The sequence below is a fragment of the Varanus komodoensis genome, unplaced genomic scaffold, assembly GCF_004798865.1.
Source record: "Varanus komodoensis strain SLA01 unplaced genomic scaffold, ASM479886v1 scaffold1, whole genome shotgun sequence".
Taxonomy (NCBI): Eukaryota; Metazoa; Chordata; class Lepidosauria; order Squamata; family Varanidae; genus Varanus; species Varanus komodoensis.
Genome location: NW_025335268.1, coordinates 123,928,122 through 123,950,105, shown reverse-complemented (window position 1 = coordinate 123,950,105; position 21,984 = coordinate 123,928,122). Strand labels below are relative to the sequence as shown.

At 42.2% G+C, this 21,984-nt stretch overlaps 1 protein-coding gene across 2 annotated transcripts in view; it reads right to left on the bottom strand.

The window, feature by feature from the left end:
* Positions 1 to 21,984, bottom strand: part of ITPR3 (inositol 1,4,5-trisphosphate receptor type 3) — a 111,142-nt gene that overhangs the window by 58,696 nt on the left and 30,462 nt on the right. For both annotated transcript variants that reach the window (XR_006416089.1, XM_044444242.1), the window contains exons 2-5: positions 20,576 to 20,646; positions 9,409 to 9,530; positions 1,962 to 2,048; positions 601 to 759 (exon numbers count right to left, since the gene is read on the bottom strand). Coding sequence is in view for 1 of the 2 variants with exons in the window: in XM_044444242.1 (XP_044300177.1) it covers positions 601 to 759; positions 1,962 to 2,048; positions 9,409 to 9,530; positions 20,576 to 20,646 (439 nt within the window). In the remaining variant the exon portion in view is untranslated. The remainder of the gene's footprint in view (positions 1 to 600; positions 760 to 1,961; positions 2,049 to 9,408; positions 9,531 to 20,575; positions 20,647 to 21,984) is intronic.

Sequence of the window (21,984 nt, the reverse complement as noted above, 5' to 3'; positions counted from 1 at the left end):
TAAGCTCAATGAAGCTTGTTCCCAGGGTAGCAAAGCATTTAAGCTTGCATATTTTTACTTGCCTATTTGAATTGAAAATATGCTTCGAATCCCAGAGGATGGACTTATTCACCTGTATCATCCAGTATCTCGTAAACTGAGATCTTACCACAGTTACTTGCAAGGGAGTATGGGAGCTAATGCAAATAGCATTCTGCATGAACTTTAATGAAAGCTCAGTTTGTAGCTGTTTTGCACATATAAAATATTGTGGTCCTCAACTAATGGATACACATCTGCAAACCACCCAGTGATGCACTCCTTTGTATCACCTTGACACAATGCCCCCAAATCACTTACTCCTCTAAAAATGTTTGGATAGAGGAAGTTTGGCATTTTTTCATGGGACTCAGGGTTGAGATTGAGATTCCATATCAGCTCTCTCATTGCCTTCTTGCCCATTTGAGCCAACTGCCTGTAGTTCCTCACCTATAAAAGTGATACCCACTCCACTGTGGACCAGAGAAGCCTAAAACAATTCAAATTCTCTTGGAATTCCCTTTACAGCTTAAAACATAGACTGCATTATTGTGAAGACCCATCTTTTCGCTACACACTCACATTATCTCCATTACTCCTCAGTTTCCAGAAGGGTTGGATGAAAAGCCAGGACCCTTCATTGCCTGTGGCATCAAGTGTCACTCTCATGGCATTCTTCTCTAGCAGGGCTGGGAGACGCTTGTTCACGGTCAGATATTTATTACTTTTCATGTGGAGAAGCTGGAAAACCAAAGATTTTTGCAGGGCAGTTCCTAGTTAGAAGCTCATATGTTACTCAGTAACACAAAAAGCTGGAGAGAAACATTGAGTCCATGTTCAGCAGCCTCAATAAAGAGAAATCTGTAATTATAAAGAGTGAGTCTTCACCATGGTGAAGAGTCAGCAACCTAACCCTGACCCAACACTGCTTGCCATTTAACTGTATTTAAAGCTTTGCCCCCAAACCCTTTGAATCGACCAGCACAGAACTGATGAGGAGTCTTCAGACAACATGCAGTTAACAGGAATAGCTCCTAGAAAGCAAGGTCCATCCTTTAAATATTCAGCTTTATTCAACACTCCATGATAGATTTAACCTCTAGCCCAGGGACACCGAAAACTTTTGGGGTTGGTGGACACATTTGACATTTGGCGATAGAGGGTGAGCACTCAAATAAGCAAACAAATAAATACTTAAATAGATAAATCAAGTAGCAAAATAAAAACTGGGGCAGGCAGAAAGCCAGACAGGAGCCAAGAGAGGTGGCCATGAGCACCATTGCCTGCAGGCACCAACCTGGAGACCCTTGCACAAACCTGAAGCCATTTCCACAGATCAACAGTCTGAGCATCACGTGTCTTACAAAAGAGATTTAATTTCTTATCATATTTTTATGCAGGGCAGAGGATATGGGAGAAGAGCATAACTTAAAATCTAAATTTCAGAGTTGCCACTTTAAAACATCCAATTATCTTGGGCTAGCCCTAGCCGAACCTGAAAAACTCCGCACCCAAAAGCAATCCAGACTGACTGAACTAAGCTCAGACTTCAGTAGTTACAGCAACCCAGTGTCCACACCCTGCTTAATACCTGTGCTTTGTGGTTGAGGCAAGGGATGACTGGAGATGACAGACAGGTAGTTGTAACACTGACATCTTGATGTACAGGTGTACTAATGATATTTTAACCCAAGACAGGCTTCTGTTTTTTAAAAATTGCATTTATATCCCAGGTTTCTTCCATCACACAATTCAGGGGGACTAAGATGTGGTCCTAGTGGTCTCCCCTTCAAACACTGACTAGATCCAGACCTGCTTAGCTTCAACCAGGAGCCTTCAGATCATGCCCTGGGCATTAAGTAATATTGTTCATGCATGCCAAGCTAAAATGAAGATTCAGAAAGGTGACCTTGGAGCAATGGCAGAAGGACAGTACTGCATACCTGTATGACGCTTCCGTACTTCACCACATCCCCATGCACCTTCTTATTCTCCGTTTCATTCTGCTTCTGCTCCATCTGAGCTGCATGCTGTTCGGGAAAGTAGACATAGCAGAGTGAATCCAAGCCACAAAAAGAGAACGGGCAGGAGTCAGATAATGGGTTGGCTAACCAGCGAAGGCAAAGAAGCCATGGTACCTTCTTTTCCTTGCCCCGAATGTGTTGGTCACGTGCCACTTTATTTCCATAATTTCCTGCACAGGGCATGGGTGCCATGTCATCCAAGCCAAGCAAGGTTGGTGACAGGCATGGCTTCCAAACTACACTGCAACCAACTGGCTTGCTTTAGAGTTCCAGGATGGTTTGGAAGCCGCCTTCCCTAGGTTCAGACAACCTGGAAACCGCCCCCCCCCCACCATGTGGGTAATTATGAAAATGAGGCAGTATACAACCAGCACATGCAGCATGAAGAAAAGGCCGCCCTGACTTCCCCAGCTGGGCTAACCCAGGGTTTCTGCCAGGGTCAATTCAGGTACTGAAACAGAGTTTCATGTGTGAATCTCATAAACCAGAGATCAAAAAATGAGCAAGATCCAACCCTTTGAAGTTGATGATGACAACCTAGATGCAGAAAAAAGTAGTCCAGAGGCAATGGCACCTGTACCACCATGTCTTCATCCACCATCTCCCATTTCCTTCTGAAAGTGGCCTTCTAGAAAAGCTAGTTCTCACAAGCACCATAAACTGACAGAATTCTTGCAGCTCCAGGTCATTCCTGTAAGGCTGCCTGCCTGCATTCTGCAAAGAACCAAGACTTTAGGACAAAACCACTTTCCTAATAATCATAACTTTTACCCCCCCCCACCCCTAAAAAATCAAGTTGTCAACCTTTCAACAATAATCTACAGATAGTAAAAGATAAAGCTTTGGTACCTCTTATGGGTCTCAAGAATTCTGCACCTTATAAAGTTTGGCCTATATTACTTAATCTTGACTGGCTTTCTACTAGTACACATTCCCCTTCTTTTGCAGCATTTTCCCATGCCTGCCTTTTACCATATTACCCTGGCATGTTAAAGGCAAATCTGTGAAACAGGCATAGTTTAGTAACCTGACTTGCCTCTAGAATCAGCCTCTAGAAGCCCTAAGACTTTAAAAAATATAATGCTGAATTCAGACAATATGATAGCCCATACTCATTGAACTGTGGGTTGTCATTGAATCATGGATTATTGTATTGTCTGAACCCAGCTGCACTAGCAAGTCATGATTTGTTAAACATGCACGGCCTGGAGAAGAGGGGACTCAGAGGGGATCTGTTGGCGACATACAGGTATGTGAGGGGGTGTCACATGGAGGTGGGTAGAGACCTGTTCTCCCCTGCAGAGGAAGGCAGGATGTGCTCCAACAGAGCAAAGCGCAGGGAACCAAGGTTCAGTTTGGATGTCAGGAAACAGTTCCTGACAGTTAGGACCCCGAGGGTGTGGAATGGGCTTCCACGAGAGGTCGCTGAGGCCCCATCGGTGAGAGTGTTCAAGGATAGGCTAGACGTGCACATAGTAGGCATGTCATGAGCAAAGCCGGCTGGAGCCAGGGGTCAGACTAGATCGCCCGGGAGACCCTTTCTGACTTGCTCTGTTTCTATGTTTCTATGAACAACCCATGAAGAGAACTCATCATGTGTTGCTGGATTATGACCTGTGGGTTGTTCACTGATTTGTTATCTCAGCTGCATTCACACAATACAATAACCCATGTTTCAACTACAACCCATGGTTCAATGAGAATGCACACTCAGCTCCTGAATGTAGGTTATCATGTTGTTTTAACCCACTCAACACTTTATTTATTCATTTGTTGCACTTCTCCACTGCCCTATAGCCCACAGGGCTCTCAGGTAGTATTCAGTGTAAAGCACTGGTGACAGATGGGAAGAGAGAGAGGGAGATAACTGCTTTCTAGTTTTTTACTTGATATAACAAACTAAACGTATTTTGATGCTTGTCTTGCTGAACACAGGGTGGTAAAGGTTTTTTTTTTTTAATGAAAGCTAGTATCTTCAGAAATCTTCCAAAGGAATGCACTTGCCCTGCCCGCCCCCATAGCAAAGTTCAACAGGATCCTTATATGACTTTGCACATGTACTGTCTGTCCCAAAGAGGTACATATAGAGGTTAGTTCCAATTTCCATACACTGCTAGAATAGAAGCAGTATAAGGAAAGTTACCAGGGAACCTTCACTTCAGCCTGTTAAGCATTTTCCTCCTCAGCTCCCTTGAGGATGATTGGGATATAATTGTATTGAAATTGCTGGTCAAATCAGTATGTAATAATAAGCACAGAAGTAATGAGGGATGGTTTCTGAGCCTGCCCTGGAGAAAAGCAAAGGCCTTCTGTGGTGCAAGCGGATGACTCCATTTGCTGTGCGTCAGCCACTTCAAAGTGGCACAAAGCAATGTTCCAAGTAGGTGGTGCCCCAGTAATAAATCCTCTCTGGCAGAAGCAGCTTCTTCAGGGATGCTTCACTGGCAGTTGAAAGCAACTAAAAATGCTACTGAACTTTTATTTAATGAAACCTTAATCTCTCAAGAACATTGGCTTAATATTTGACTTGGTTTCCAGTCTGGCAGCAAGAGAGGTGTCAGCAGAACACATAGAGTTTGGGATAGGCCTGGCACTCAAGAGAAACATGGGCAGCCAGAGGAACTGTAAGAAAAATAAGCAAATACAGCCGAAAGCTGCTGGGCTTGGTCAGAGTACAGGAAATATGGGAAGGAGCAGATAGTGAAACGGATCTAGGAATTCAAGGCAGAGAAAGCATGCCTGTGATTGACCAATTCTGATCGTAGGAACGGATCAGCAAGCAACAATAAATTCAGACATCAGAGCAGAATTTAAAACTATTTGCTATAAATCATAAAGATAAACTTGGATTAATAGTCTGTATTTAGGGTTGTGTATATTCCCAATCCCACACAAATATCAAGTTAGACGCCAAATTCTATATGCTCAGACAGACAGCTTTGTTTCATTCTTTGGCTGTGCTGAAAGTGTGTCATGAATTCTCAGAAATTAAAAATGTGATGGAATAAAGTTTCCATTGTTTGGGGGAAGGACTCAGTGACCTGTAGCGTCTTACTCAGCCCCATGATTAGCAGTACCACAATAAATGTCAGAGTCAAGGGATTCATCTTAATTGACATAAAATGTCAATGGCAAAGATCTTTAAACAAAACAAAATAGTGCAGTATAGTTTTAGTGTGCAACTCCTACAAAAAAAAACTCAGAGCCCTGGCTGGCTTTACCGCTAGTAGTCAACCTTAAACAACTGCCTGAGGCAGCATTTTTTAAAGAGACCCAAATTATTTTGTTGGATCTGTAGATGATCTGTGTTATGAGTAGATATTTTATGACCCTCCAGACTTTCTGGCTACAACTCCCATCAGTCCTAGCTGGCACAGCCTGTGCTGAGGGCTAATGGAAGTTGTAGGCTAAAACATGTGGAATGCTATACGTTATCCACCCCAAATGTTTGCATTTTACTGATTCTTAGGAAGGATGCAGCAGGAAGATCCTTGGTGGTCAGGAAAGCTGCCAAGCAAGCGTCAGGAGGACAGCTTGAGCACTATGTCCACGCTGTATAGAGAGCAATACCAGCCTGTGTAGGGCCAGGTCTTCCTTAGCTGAGTGGAAAAGGAAGATGGAGGATGATGCCTGCAGACCATATCTACAGGTGAAGGAGGAGAAGGATTTTATTCATTTCTAAAACATGTATCCCACATTTGTAAGCAACCAGTTTTTAAAAACAAACAATCCAAAACAATACAAAATTACAGCCCCCGTTATCTTGCAATAACATAACCAGCAGAGATCCAAAAATAGCCAAGAGTTGTTTAAAAACAGCCCCATCAATGTCCCACCCCACCAACAATTCAAACACAAACAATTCAAAGTTGTAAAGCACATGGATGAAGAACAGTGACTATAATGCCGAAATATCAAATGTGTCTGGCTTTGCTCAGGTGTACACCCCTTCTGACTCCTCCAAAAAGGGGACATTAATTAATTACATCACAAGGTCATAGCTGAAACTGGTACCACTGGTACCACCGAAACTGATCACCTTCCTGTATCTTACATGATCTAATCCATCTGCTTGACATGAGCCCAACCTCAAGTCAGATCCTGTAATGAGCTCAGAGTCAAACTGGACAGCCTGGAATTACATACATGAGTCTCCAACATAAGCTGTTGTTTTAACCATGAACTCTACAGTGTGATTATTAGTGCTAAAAGGGGTGCAGGTTGGGGGGAACTATTTGCCCCCATAAGCACCTTGGCTGATGTGTGTAATACTGGCAGTTGTGCAGCTGCACAGCTTTGGTAAGAAATCCAGATCACCCAACCGTTAGTAACTAATTATTTCAGGGTTTTGATGCAGGCTCTTGAACTAAGAGTTCCAGAGGAAAAGTATGGAATGGAGAGGAAAGGTCCATCAGGGGTGGGTAACTTGTGGCCTTCCAATTTTTTCACCCCATGCCTTCCAGCAACCCCATGCAGTGCAGGCAATAGTGAGGACTGTAGGAATTGTAAAACAAAACCATCAAGAGAGCCTCTCCTACCCTAGATTAGGTCACCAGGGCCCAAATCCAGGGCCTTGCCTCAGAGACTTAAAGCATGAAGGAGAATATCTAGCGACAGGCCGGATTATTTCTGATCGCCTCAATGGAACTTGGAAGGTTCAAGCAGAACGGGCAAGGATGGCCTGCCATTGAACCTAGGAGCACCTATTTCTCCCAGGTATGCTAAAATGAACCCGAGCCGCAACCAAGGGACTCAGGCCCACTGAACTCATGGAGGGTTACTTCTGAGTAGCCATGTATGGGACTGCACTGTAAGGTGAGCTCTGATGGTGCCACTCCGTTTCAAAGACCTGAGAGTGTAACTCCAGCATGCTTCAGGCTGCTGTTTTATTTTAAAATACGCAGCTGCATTTCCGTTCTTTATTTTTGGGACTGCTTCTATTTTGGAAAATTGTTTCCTCCAATTGAAAATGGTTATCAGCCTAACCTGACCATGGGGAGAAGGATGTTCCTGGATAAGTTAACAATGGAGTTCATATTTTTTTAAGTCATTTGCACAAGGCCATTTTATAGCCATGTTGTTTGCCATTCTAAAGATACCTGCACCTTTAAAAAGCAAGTGTTGTAGCTGTTTTTTAGTTTTGTTATTTTGCTATTTTAACATCTGGGTGGGTTTTTTAAAGTTTTGGTGTTTAGTTTTGTGCTTTTGTTTATTTGTTTGTTTTTCTGCTGTTTTTAATTGAATTTGTACTTCTTTGGTTTAAAAAAAAATATTTCTATGTTTGTGTCCTTTCTTCCAAGGAACTCACGGTAGCAAACATGTTTCTTCCTTCTCTGCCTTATTTTGTCCTCCCAGTGTAGGAAGTTGGGGTGACAAATAGAGGCAGGAGTCAGTGAGATTCATAACTAAGTGGGTATTTGAACCCAGATCTTCCCAGCCCTAGTCCAATACTCAAACCACTACAGCATATACATGGATTAAATAAGGTCAGAGAGGTAAGCAAGAATGGAGTGGTGTTATTCTTCCCCTAACACTGAAAAGCTCCATCAATTACATATCAAGTATTTATTGCTAATTTGCCTCCATGTAGGCTAAAAACAACTGTTGAGAGTATGCAAATCCATCTCATTATACAGGGTCAAAAGGCACTGGCTGGAATCCAGAGAACAGCTGGAACTCATTGTCAACTGTGGCAAAAAAATACAGGAAATGCAAGTGAAATCAGTCTATAGACAGACCAGCTTTCCATCAGCACACTGAGCATTTGTGAAAATCAGTACTGCACACAAAGTCCATCTCAACAAACCCTTTCATTTTCATTTTTAAAAGAATGCTTTTTATTGTTCTTGAAGCCATGGAATTTAATTTGGACATGGTTCAGCTCAAGTCCAAGAAAGCACTGGATATTGCTAGTCCCATGGCTTTAACAGTAAGACAACACATAGAAGTTGAGTAGTTCAAGACTTTTCTGGCTGAAGATACATCTTAGGAAGAGCTCAACCAACTAAAAATTACACTCTATTTAGGGTTGAGACCCTATCAGAATTTGCCCTTCCAGCACCTGTGGGCTTCCTCTTGGGTTTGACCCCGTCGTGCAAAGCAAGCCAAGCCAAGAGGAAGTCTACAAATGCTCACAGACCCCCAGTTGTGCAAGCGGCTTCCCCATCAGGTGCAGGATGCAGGATGCTGAAGAGGGCACTGCAACCAATTGTGTAAGGCATCATTCCCAGCAACCAGCATTCTTCCCTGCCTGGTGCAGCCAGAAGAGCAGCACTGAGCACGGAAGAGGGGTGCGGCTTACACAGTGCGGGGAGCTCACTCCCTGGTGAGCTCTCCGCAAACCCTGAGAACGCTCACCCGGAAATCAAACTTGGGGCACTGTAAAGTGGACTTGATCCAGGGAGCCAAGCCTAGGTAATCCGACAGATTCCCAGTCCCAAAGAGATTCCACACACAGCCCTGGTTCCATTCAAGGTACAGGAGCAGAGTCAGGAAAAAAGTGGCTTCCCAGAGCTGTGGCAGGGATGGGAACAGGAATCCTCTAAACTGCTTCTCTACCCATAACTATGAGACATAGGTTAATTATGCAAAATATATGCATAAATGAATAATTTATGCAGGCTGGGAGGAATGCAGAAAGTTAACTTTTACTAATTCAGACAATTGTTCCCTCTAGCTCAATATTATTCACAGCAGGAGTATTATTATTATGAGCATTTGAGTAGGCAACGTTTTGCAGCTGTGTCACATCTGGCAATTTAAGAAATTATCCTGAGTACCAGCACAAAATTGCTGCCATGGAAGCTGTGACAAAAGACAAGTAAACGACTCAAAAGACCAACCCAATCTGCATGTAATGACAACTCATGGGTTTCAACCATGGGCTGTTGCGCATGAGTGGGAGCATGCGAGCACACAGTTAAACTACAGTTTGGCATTAGGTTAACACTCCTGCAGCCCCAGCTTCCCCCAGTGAGCACAGTGCCAGTGCTTCAAGCATGCCACATACAACCACATCAGTCTCCATAAAACAACATTTCAAAATTTCGTAAAACAATAGAGCAGCACCAGTTGATACAAAAACTGAGCATACAAAACCAGAATGTCCTGATTCCTATTTGTATGAAATACTCAGCTTGCAGATCCGACACTTTCTTGTAGGGTACTTTGAAATATTCGAGGAAGAAAAATATATATGTACCCACATCAGACATAGCAATATTACAGTATGTTAGAAGCACTCTTGGCAAGCGATGATAGAAACTGCAATGGCAAGTACAGTGGCAAGTACAGTGGTTTCCTCTTGCGTTTCTGTTCCTTTGTTCAGGAAGAAACTCGGTTAAAACATGTCTATAGCTGGTCATACCTGAAGCTTCTGCAACAGCACCACATCAGCAATCTTGTCTTTGTCCTGCTTGGTTTGTTTGGCTTTCCAGTACTGCTTCTGGGCAGAGTAGCGGTTCATGGGACATACTCGAAAGAGGCAGTCTGACATGAGAAGAAACCAAGAAGTTACCATGCTGATATCACTAACCATTCTTGTGTTGCTTACTCAGAGCTGTCATTCTCTGGTGCAATGGGTGTTTCCCTTGCTAACTTGTATTTAACACATAATAGATTTGATAAGATCCAGACATCCCAGAAAGAAAAGCATCTTCACTTAAAGCCTGCTTGAATCTCTGCACTGCTCACACCAAAAAGCCACTTGAGAAAGTCAATTTCCCTTCAGGTTTTATATCTGAGAAAAGGACAAATTTTCAGAAGCAACTTCCAGATAACAAAAAAGACAGATTCTCATGTTTCTTACATAAAGGAATAACAATTCCTCAAAATGCAATGGCACATGTAGCTTTCAGGCAAAAATAGAAAAGTTCTAGTACATAATGAGAATAATTTTCCACGTATGAAGTGCACATCTGAGTATATAGGAGACATGAAGGCAGGACAGAAAGAGGTAACATTGCGACTGGAATTTGTGGATAACATGTTGTTATTCAGTGGTGAGGGCCACTCCATGCATGCTTGAAGTTAAGCTAATCTTTTCACCTTTTCCTTCACTAAGCCTCACAACTAGAAATAGTTAACAAGGGCCATGCCTAGAGTAAGATAGACTCTTTGGGTATAAGCCCTAAGACATCTTGCTACCTTGGGTGATGGACAGGATGGCGGCCCACTTCCCTTCCTGTCAACCAGACAGCCAGCTGACTCTCTGACCTGCAGCCTCTTACCACTTCTGCTGCCTGAACCAACCACCACACTAACAATAAGCTGAGTCCCCAAACCCTTGGGAATTACAGAGAAATCTCCTCTGCCCAACAGGTTCGCTTCCTTTTCCTTTTTCAGTACACCACAGCTCCCAACACATGAGAGCAAGTGGAATTGCAGGAATGCCACATGCCTCCCTTCCTAAGGGGCCACTGAGTGACAAGGGCCCCCTAACCTGGCGGCCTGTGGACATGTTGGCCTACAAGTCCGGAATTTCCAGACAACCAGCCATGCTGGCTGGGGCTGAAGGTACTCCAAAATATCTGAAGAGAGCCGGGCCAGGAAAAACTCTCCTGTCACCTTCACAATACCATTTCCACTTTCTTTGGCTTCTATCTTGGGTAAAGAGGAGTGGGATATCTACACATACAAAATTTCCTGGGACTATTATTCCCTGTGAACGGGGAGGGAATATTTGGATCTTCAGGGTGCTAGAAAATGTTAAGATTTTTCAGAGATGGCGGTCCTGATGCTTAAATACAAGCTGCCTTGCTATCTCATCAAGTGTCATTCTGACTGTTCAGCCAGGGTCCTGGGGCAGGATGTTTAGCCCAGTGGCCAGACTCCTTTTTTGTTTTTGCAGAAGAAAGGGGGAACCCCTCCCCAGCCATCTCTTTTTAAATGGTAAGGTTACCTCCGGAAAATTAATATTCATCCATGATTAATTGCAGATTAATCCAAGTTTCAGAGGTGTTTTCACCTGAGACACATCCCCTCATCTCTGAAACTGGCAAAAATCGCTACCCCAAACATTTTGGCTCAGTATTGTTTCAAATGGCTTAGAAAATTGTGCATAGGAAGGTCCCAGGTGGGTGAGCTCAAAGCCCTCAGTGTTTCTAATTGCTTGTGAAATAGCAGATGGACCACTTCAGACGAAAGAAGAGAGCCATTTCCATTCTTGGATCCCATCCCAAAGTGCTGGCAAACCTGCAGCCAGTTATTTATCTGAGAATAATGAATAAGCAGGCACAAAACACAGTTCTCAGTGGTTCTGGAGAAAAGCCACTTCTCATTTCTCGGCATTCTTCGTGCTATTAGCAAGCCCCGTACCAAAGATCCCTAAACCACTCTGTCATGCACAATTCTTTCATTGACCTTTGCTCTTCCTTGCAGAACAGCCTTGCACAAAATTTGTTTGTTTGTTTGTATCATTGTTATACTGCCCAATAGCCAGGGCTCTCTGGGCAGTTCACTAAAGTTTTAAAAGGCACACATAAAACAACATAACATAAAACATAACATAATCTTGTTTAACATAAAATGGTATGTTGTTTAACATAAAACAAAACCACAGCAAAACCAAATGCCACATGAGACGGCCAACCCGTGTCTCCACTGTATTACTTCATGCAGCAGGTTGGTAAACGCAGAAATCCCCCAAAACCCTATACATAGAAAACTAGATGTCAGGAAGAAGTGTTTTCCCAGGCTTTCTCCTTGACCTACTAGTTTTCTGTGCGTAGGGTCTCGCCTCTCATGGGAAAGCATTGCTGATACAATGCTCCAACCGCAACTTGAAATGGTAGGGCCCAGACACAGATTTACCTCCTTGCCTGTTGGTATTGAGAACTAAACCTAACTGTGATGCAAACACAGGGTAGTATCTCTGCCGAGAATCTTGCACGAATGTAACTTGTGCTGTCCCAAGCAAGTTTATAATTGCATCTGCCCTTCCCCTTAGGAGCTCAAGGTGACATACATGATTCTATCCTCACCACAGCCTTTGTTTGTTTGTTTGTTTGTTTGGAACATTTCTATCCCATTCTACACAAACATAATTATCTTCACAACACCCTTGAAATTCAATTCCAGAGGAGCACAACTTGTGATCCTCTGGATCTTTTGGCCTACAAAGCCAATCAGTTCTTGTCTAACCCATGACAAAGGATGATTAGAGTTGCATGTGAAAACGTCTGGAGGATCACAAGCTGACCACTGATGCTTATCTTGTTTCTCCACCCTTACAGTAAGGTTAGATGACACTAACTGGACACCAACTGTTCTCATATGCATCAGGAACATTGCCTAGGGCCCAAACGAGTTTGCAATCTGATACCATGCTGCATTAGTGAGCGATAATCAGAGCTCTCAAGAGAGCCAACAAAAGAACACTCCACTCAATCTCTTCCTGTACAAGAACTGGCATAAAGTAATTCATGTATCAATTGCCATGGCTGCAAGTTCAGGGAATTAGTTCACATCTTTTGCAACTACCCCCCACTTCCCTCAATTGGAAGCCAAGAACAAGCTGGGTACCCCCATGGCTCTCGTCCCCTACTGACTGCAATACCAAGTGAAGCTGAGAGTGAGGGCTCCTTCCAAAGTTCCAGGATTCCTAAATGGAAAGCATCTCTGCCCCACCCTTGGCCAAAGCCCATCATTTAAATAAAGAGGGGCTTGAATGGGGAAACCAACTAACACAGTTAGCAAATAAGGATCTTGCAGTCACACAACGATATGCTGGCATAGCCAGGAACAGAGCCCGTCCCTGGGTTCCGTGTCCTCCCCATCCTTGCTTCTGCCATAATCATTCAAGAAATATGAGTATACTTTTCGAGTGACTCACCTCAGAGTTAAACTGCATTTGCCCTGAGGACTCAAAACCAGAGCTAAAGCAAAGGTGTGAATGCTTTACTAAAATGATTTCTGCCTCCCTCTCCTGATCCGACCAAGTGCCGAGTTTCTTCTGCCTGGAGACACCATTAAAGGCACCATCCATCAGTCTGTTATGTTGTGCCAGTGCACATGTCCAAGCATAATGGGAAAGGAGGAAAGCTCATGCTCTGCAATTAAACTGTCTGTTATCCACCCACACATGCTGCTATTAAAAAAATATAACTCATTTATTGTCATCTTGCTGACAAACTGCAGGATCTGAACACCTTCCCTGTTTTTACTCCTAACATGTTCGAACATGGGAGTTCTGCTTTGCTAGAGCCTCCGGGGAAACCACAAAGAGGGAGGGAGCAAGAACTGCCAGGCTGGGATCGAAGCTTCTGTTGGCTTGGCCACATCCAGGCACTTCATAGCTGAACAACGTGCTTTTTGCTGGATCTGAAAGCTGCTGGTGGTATGACTTCTTGAACATGCTTATCTTACAATCAGTTTTCATTTCATTTTATAATTTAGTCAACCATTTATACATCTGATTTATGAATCCTCCTACAGCCAAAGCTCTCTGCATACATAATAAAAGCAAATACACTATAACCAATGATAAAGCACATTCAAATCATTGTTTCAAGTTTTCAAAGCACCATCAGTAATTATTTTTAAAAGAGGCGCTCAATATCCAAGCAGCTAAAACGTAGAAAAATACCATTTTAAAATGCAGTGTTACATACATCCTTAAAAACAAGGCAAAGAGCAATCAAATATTCCTTTTGAAAGGTGGGCAAGATTAAAACAGTCTTTGCCTGGTGCCAGAAAGTCAACTAAATCAATTAGTAGCCACCTACCAAATCTTGGTAAGTGGAGCAGGACAATATGTATAAACACATATTTGGCAAATCTCCAGAAGCAGCTCACATGAATATATATCACCTGTGCTGACCTCTTAAGTGACATTTACATGGGTCTTTAGATGGATGTATTATAAAAGTTTTGCTGCAACAATCAGGAATTTAGGCTATGGGATGTCTACAAAAAGAACTTCAGGGGAATTAGAAGAATACTATTAGAAAAATGCCGGGGTCAAAGCCAAAAGAAAAAAGATGCCTTCATGTCTCAGGATTATCTATTTAATTGATGTTTTTAATGATATATATACTGGTTACCCAAAAATAAAATGGAAAAATGAAATATTAAAGGTTACCACAACAGAAAAGCATAAATATTTCCAAGAGAGAGAAAGCGACCTAAAATCAAATTAATCACAGAAGAAAAAGTAAGATTTTAAGAAAAGATATTAAAGATCCAGGAGAGTAAAAAAATAAACATGAAGAAGGCACCAGGTGAGGCTCTCTGAGGAAGCTTTAACCCATCAGAGGAGGTCCTTTCCATAGGAACCACCTGCCCCATTTGCCTCAGATGAACTGCTGGAACAGGGCCTCTGAAGAGGATCTTACACTTCAGACAGCTCTGTCTGACAGATAACCTGGTCCCAAGCTGTCATGTTTCACTGAATTTTAATTTGGAGGTTGTAAAGAAGGCTGCTATGGATCGCTCTTACACGCTACCCATGCACTGCAGGTTTTTGCCTCAAAAAACCAGCATAACGTGGAGTTTGCAGCAGCTTTTCAGAGCATGAGGTTCAGAGCAAGTGTCAGGATCAGTCATTTTAAGGATGACATTGTCAGAATGATGATGATGATGGTGAAAAGAGGTAGAATGGCAAACATCACTGGTAGACTTTGGCCTGCCATGATGATGATGATGATGTAAGCTGTCTTACATCCTTTGGAGGAAATTAAATGTAACAATAAATACAAATAAAACAATAGCATTATTGTCAGACTTTAACTGCAGTAATTTGAAGCTGCTCCTACTGAAATCTCATGACGTCAAGAAAAGCAGCAGCCTGAAGCTGTACAAGGTTTAACAGCATTGCCGTCAGGGTCAAATATGCTAAATCCCAGGCCAGTAAAGCTCAACATCAGGAGACTGTGTATATCCTTGTATCCTTGCAAGATTCATTACAATTCAAAAGCCCAAAGTATAACCAATATTAAGTGCCAAAAGGCTCCCAGAGCCTGAAAATACTCCATCCCAAGCTCAGTGTATTTCTGTTATGTTTTCCTGCGTGCTTCTATCCTAAGCTGTAGCATCAGAAATAAGACAGGGATAACAGGTAATGTTTCACTTCTATAACTTTCATCAGCAGAAATAGTACAACACAAAAATGTCAACCAGCCACTCTCTTTCCATCTGTGATGAAAAAGAAGGGAATGTCTTCAATGCCACATATAATTCCATCTATGGAACTCCTTGATACAGAATATGGTTTTGAAAGCAGAATGGCACAGATAAAAATACTAGATCCAACAGCAATATAAGCAAGAGCAACAAGCAATTTAATAGCCACAGTATAATTGAAACAAGCTGTCAATGATTCTGTTTAGAGCTACTGGAAGAGATTAGCTGGAAGATAATTCCATCCCAGCAGCCTTATACAACTTTGCAGAATGCATACATGTTTGGAATGTGCATCTTCTCTTCCTTCTTAGCAATAGGTCAAAAGTTTGTGTTTCAAATGAATGCAGATTATGCTTTTTGTTTTTCCCATTTGTTTGTTGTGGCTTGTTCTCTCCCTGAAATGCAGCATTCTTTTTAAAGTGCGCATAGAAGAATGCAAACCAAAGGAGAAAGCCCAAACTGTTGTTTTTAACTTCTCTTCCCCCTAGTCTTAGGAATGGTGGTGTTTAAAATGTATTTGTACTTCTTTGACTTCTTGCTGTATTTGTAATTTTTCTTTTCCTTTTGTTAGTCCACTTGAAATGTTTGGGAAAGACAGGCTATACATTTTTAAATAGATACGTACATGTAGAATGTCAAATGAAGCAAAGAGGATTCTAGGAAATGTCTTTGGAATGTTTCAGAATGGAAGCAGTAGCACTGTATTTAAAATTCTGTAAGAACAATGGGGGAACTCCATTCTGCTTCCTTGGATGTCAATATGTTGACAAGTACGGAACTGTACAGAAGAGAACACAGGACTTTCCAATGGCTTTGTGTGTGTTTTCGTGCGCATTTGTGTGTGACATCAGCCTGAAGAGCAAGCTTTGAAAAGTGGCACCGTTGCTCTTACAAAGGTGTCCACAACTCCTTTGCAATGCTGCTGCCTCTCCTCACACGGTGACATGGCACAATTCCACATCCTCCAACAGTTTACAGATTAAAAGAGGGGCCTGCCCGTCCTAATACCAAGGATCACAGCCAATGCTTCCCTCAGCCCTTCTGTTATTTCACACCGCCTGAGGACCTGCCCTGCCCTCTATATGCCATATTTGTTTGCACTGCAATAGCCTATCCCCACATACCTCCAGATTTAAAAGCCAAAAGAACATTTCTTTTGGCTAAAGGTAGCCTTGATAAATACAATGTTTGACTCTGCACAGTGTGCTATCAACAGTTCAAAACATACCTCAGCAGCTGCAGTGTATGAAAGGCCAGACTGTACACTGCCATGGTGCCTTAGCGATGACATGCATACAGCTACACTCCTGTGCACTACTAGTAAAATGCATCCATCCCTCACTCAGAAATGCAGTTTCGCTCATTAGAGGCCATGGAGGTGCTAAATCCTGAAGAATGATAACAGTTGTATCATTTCACACTCCAAAGATATCCCTGGAGACAGTGATTAGCAGGGGAAGTCCTAGGAAATAGGGCTGGCACTGGTAAACAGGAACAATCAACATATATGGATCGCATCCCAAAAGGTTTAGGAGGTCACTCTAGTCAGCGTGCTCTGAGACAAGAAAGATCTGAGGGAACAGCCACTTGTGGGGAGCAGAATAAATTTCAGTACGGAGAGAAGCCGGCGTTATCGGGACAGGATACAAAATGCCCAGGAAAAGAGAACATCACTGGCCAAGAATCCAATTTGCATGTGTGGTTGCTTTGGCCCTGGCATCCCATTTCACAGGCCAAGAGCTGCCCTGCCCTTTTGCTGATTCATCATCTGTTCCCTCTGGATCCAGAGGCAGCCAACACACAAAGAGATGTTTCAGAAACAGAGAGTGCTGTATGAATGGGAAATAATTACCAAAATCTGAGTCAAAGAAAGGTGGCTAAAGTGTGCCAAACTCAGTGGCTTGGATTAATGCTTTACTCCTGTCTGTATCAGAGATCTCTCATCAGTCTTTCTCTCCATCTCAGCCTATTTCTACATAAAGGCTAATATTTTGATGTGAAAGAATTCAAACTAGTTTTAAGCAATTTTGTCTGCTGTAAGATCGTAGCTACGTGGTCCCAGCAATACGCTGAACTGCAACACTGAATTTTGGTTTCCTCTCCTTTTTGTAATAGCTCTTTTACTTACAGATTTTTAAGGCAGTATTCTTCCTAACTTGTCAAACGACTTTCAGCTTCCAAAATTCTGACAAACCTTTTGCAAGGTTTCTTTATGTCACACTAACCCTAGCCCCTTGGCACAGCTGAGACATTATTCTTCCACAATTTAATCAAAGCATGATTCCACACTGCACATCATATACTGCTATGTTATCCAGTAATGCCATCTCCCATAATCAAGATCCTTTGCTCACAAGTATGGCCCATTCAGCAAGGTCCTCTGTAATGTTGCTGAAAAGTTTCGTCCTTGCAATTGCAGCACATTGAATTTTATTTTTATTCAGAGCATGTGATTAGTGATTAAATTACCCTTAACTTCTCCATTTTGATTCCCCAGTGGGGTAGGAGTATGCTTTATATTTTGTTTTCTTTCTTTCGTTATTTTCTTTCTTTTATAGTAATAAAAAACTGCCTCTCCCCCCAACAAAACACTGAGGTTGACAAGATTGGACAACTCATCACTAGCCTTCCAGACACAATGACCAAGTTCACATAATTTATTTAAGCCACAATCTGGCACATGCCAGCATATGCCAGATGTAATTTGAATAGTCACTGCCTGGCCATGACTTTTCATGTTGTATGAAGCTGGGCGGCAAAAGCTGTGTGAGGGTTAAACAAAACTTACATAAGCCTAGAACCTTCCCCCACCTACCCCTGCCCAGGTTCACATGACAAAACAAGCCACGATCAAACAGTGCATTCTCAGAATAGATGCCCACACAATTACGGGCTATTCAGTTATGTGAATGGTACAATAAAACTAAAAATACTTGTAAACAGGAAGCTTTTAATTCTCAAGAACACTGAAAACTTCAATATCACTTAGCTTGTTCATGTAAGCGCTACAATTAGATGGACGGGTAGATATAATAACAACAAATCAAACCTGAGAAATGCATGGAAACTTGTAAATGCAATTATCTAGCAACACCATCATCTAGATTTTCCTTAAGAAGTAAGCAATTAAACAATAGGATGCCAGATAAAATAATGCAGGTGAAAGCAACCATAGCTTATTTGTATGTAAGTTTTACCATTTCACACTTACTGTTTTCTTTCCAATGCCCATTTTCTTTACTGCCTAATTTCCAAAAAAAAACATCTGACTATGCGCCAGATGGTACTCTGCAAAATATTGAGTTTAGGGGCTTACTCCACTAACTGTTGGAGTAAGCCCCACTTAATTCAATAGGACTTTCTCCTAAGTAGACATGCCTCAGATTGCACTTTTGGTCCCCCAAAGGCAGTGCTTTTTTGTAAAAAAAAAAAAAAGTGCCGGAACTCATGTCTTGGGGTCACACTTTTACACAATGGTCGCCGCCGGCAGTAAGCACTCGGCGCGACCACACGACTGATCCCAAGCCGAGCAGCGCCCCAAGCCGAGCAGCGCCCTCACAATCAGTGCCGACAATCAGCGCCGACACACAAGCAGCCCGCAGGCACTATGTTAATGATTTTTGCCGCAGACCTGCTACGCCTAACAGGGCGATTCACAATCACTTGGAAAAATCCGTCAAAAAACGGTGCCGGAACGCCGTTCCGGTGAGTTCTATGACAAAAAAAGCCCTGCCCAAAAGTATGTTAAGCACATTTAGAAAAGGTGGATTCTCTTTATAACTTGGAAGCTGCTCCCTATAAGGCACCACATGTGTGGAAGTGAAGGACTGTAGTGATGGAGTCCCAGTGCTTTATTCTCTGCTCCTCCACACCACTTTGCAAGCAGGGGAAGCTTCTGTTCTACACTTGCTGCACTGCAGCTTCACTATAACAGATGGCCCGAATTGCAGCAGGGGTCAGGGGACATAAGGAGCCCAAAGGGTGGCAGGGTAACCACTTACAACGGAAAGTTTTATCCTCTGTCTGAAGGGTGGCCCAGTCCAAATCTGGTTTAGAAAAGATCAACAGAAGGATGAACTGGGCCTGTACAGCATGGAGCAAGGAGCACGGGTTAGCTGCTCGTTTCCCACATTACTGTGAACATACTGTATTTCTATTTAAATTGGTTTTTTTTTCCTGAATTTGCCATTGTATCTATAAATTAGCATGTGCAAATTTTATCCAAGTTGTGTCTTTTTTCTGGCAAAGCATGTCTCATTTTTGCCAATTCATAGGTGACTTACAGGCCACCATCCCTGACAATTCCCTGGTTAAAACTCATCTGTTTTAAACCTTTGCACTGACACATCTTCCCTTAGTATTCATAGATAGTATATTTTGTGCTGGAACAGCAGTTCATCTGCTCAGTCCTGAAATACCTATTGGGCCTCAAGTCTTGGTAACCTTGGTCCATAATCCTCTAGTCTGTTTAGTTTTCTCTCAGATTATCTAGGTGGGGCTGCATCTCATTGTGTGCAGCCAGCAACTAGCAGGAGGTAGCTCTGAATTTGCTTGTAGCTTGTAAGGCAAAGTTAAAAAAAGAAAAAACGAAAAGACACAGCCCTTCTGTTTAAGCAAGTATTGTGATGTATGTGTAGGGGGATGGAACACCATCTATTTCTGGCAGTAGCTGCCAAAGAAATCAAGGAAGAAAGGTTGGGCAGAAGCATGGTTTCCTTTAAACAAGATTCCTTCCTCAAGCAGATTTAAAGCCACCGACAAAGCAATTCCCCAGAATTACACCCACACCGGTAAGTCTGTTTCTGTTGACGCTCAGGTGAGAACATCTATTATATGGTGAGAAAGAGATACTCCACCAATAGCCTTGGGGAAATGTTTCTCAAACCGAAGCGTAATAAATTAATTCCACTTCCCAATTATGCATCCTCCATTCAACCTTACTTTTCCACCAAGCTTATGATTTAATGGTTGATTAAATACACAGTGCTTGTTGCCAGTAAGTTAACCAAGCTCATGCAGCACCACAGCCATGAGTAAAATCCAGCCTTTTGAATGACTAGATGAATGGTGTGCTCGATGAGGGCAATGAGAGCTTGAATCCTGGCAAGATGGATGCACTGTGGATGGATAGGTCACAGCTCCAGGAAATAGGTTGCCTGTCTTGGATGAGGTTACACGCCCCTGGAAGGATAGGTGTATAGTTCTGGGGTGCTTCTGGATTCATCATAGTCATGTTATGTCCAAGTGATGTGAGTCCTCTAGATGAGGACAAATGAATGATGCTGGATCCATAACAGTGCACATTGTATCACTGCTGAAGCAAACTACAAGCCAGTATCCAAACAGAAAGGAATTCTTTCTAGGAATCTAAAGCAGTAGCAGGCCCACTAAAGAAAGCTGACTTTAATACTTACCTCGAAACTTCTTGGGTGGGTTATCCAGATCACCAGCTGCTGGTTCCACCACACACCGATCATCCACCAGCCTGAAAAACAAGCAACAAATATTCAACTGCGCTGTTTTGTTTTCACCTACAGTGATCTCAATGGTTGCACCAAACGTATTTTCTGCTTTACTCTCTCCGTCGTTCCTTTTATTTAGCAAACATTGTAAAAGAAGAGACGGGACAACTTCCCATTTTGAAATATATTTCTGGCCTTGACATCACCAACATGATGCCACCTATTCCCCACCTATTCCCAGTGACTGGGATTCAAGACAATCACAAGAGTATATTTTTTATGTTGATCCAGCCAGAATCTGGAAGTAATTTTAAACATGTGTAGTTTTGAACACTGAACATTTTAGGTGGGCACATTTTCTGGAATGTTGTGTTAATAAGTCACCCAGGAGAAATGGTTACTTAAGCTGCAATATACAGAGAAAATGCAGAGCTCATGGATCTAGTATGCATTTAAAAGTAACTACAGATTTCCAGTCCTGTGAAATAAATAAAAATAGCTGTCAAAATCTTGTAATATTGAGGATAAACTCAAAAATGTGATCATCTGCCATGAGGTTCTAAATTAGGCAATCAATGCAAAAATGTGAAAAATTTATTATGCATTAAAATTTCAAGATGATGTTTAGGTTAATGTTAAAACTCCAAGGAAGCTGATTCATGATCTTGAACATCTGGGATTAGCCTTACTAGGCCCTTTAATCACTCAAAATATACAGATTTGGTGTAGCGTCGTTCCAGCATCACGTATGTTCAAAAGCAAACACTTCATTCTAAGTGTCAACAGACACCTCTTTAAGCACAATCATTTCCAAAAGATGAAGAATTACATTTTTGTGGTGCATATCATGTTAGAAAATTCAATCATTGTTATTTACTAAATAAGGGTCTCCATATGATGGGACAGAGCTGCCATAAAAACTCCCTAAAGATGTAAAAGCCCAGAAAATGCCTGAAAAAATCCAAGAATAAAAGCAAAAACACCTCTGCTTTTCCTAGTTATTTTTCAATGAAGCAGAACAGTACCTGGAAAAAATGGGAGGTTTCTTAAAATGTTCCATTGAGGTTTACTATCCTTACAGGGGAGTTTTTCCCAAGCCTTCCAATGTCCCCTCTGGTCCTGTGACTTCTGCAATTCAATTTATGTCACATTCTTAATTCATGGTCTGAATGATCAGGAACATGTTGTGGTTTCCTCCTCCCTTTCATAAACATATTTCCCTTTCGACTGTATTTCAGGATACTCTTAGTCATCATGTCCCAACTTGGAAGCCTTATGGCGAATGGAGGGGGATAAAAAATTCAATAAATATATAAATAAACTGGACAACCTAGGTTTAGCACAAACCACAATTTACCTGA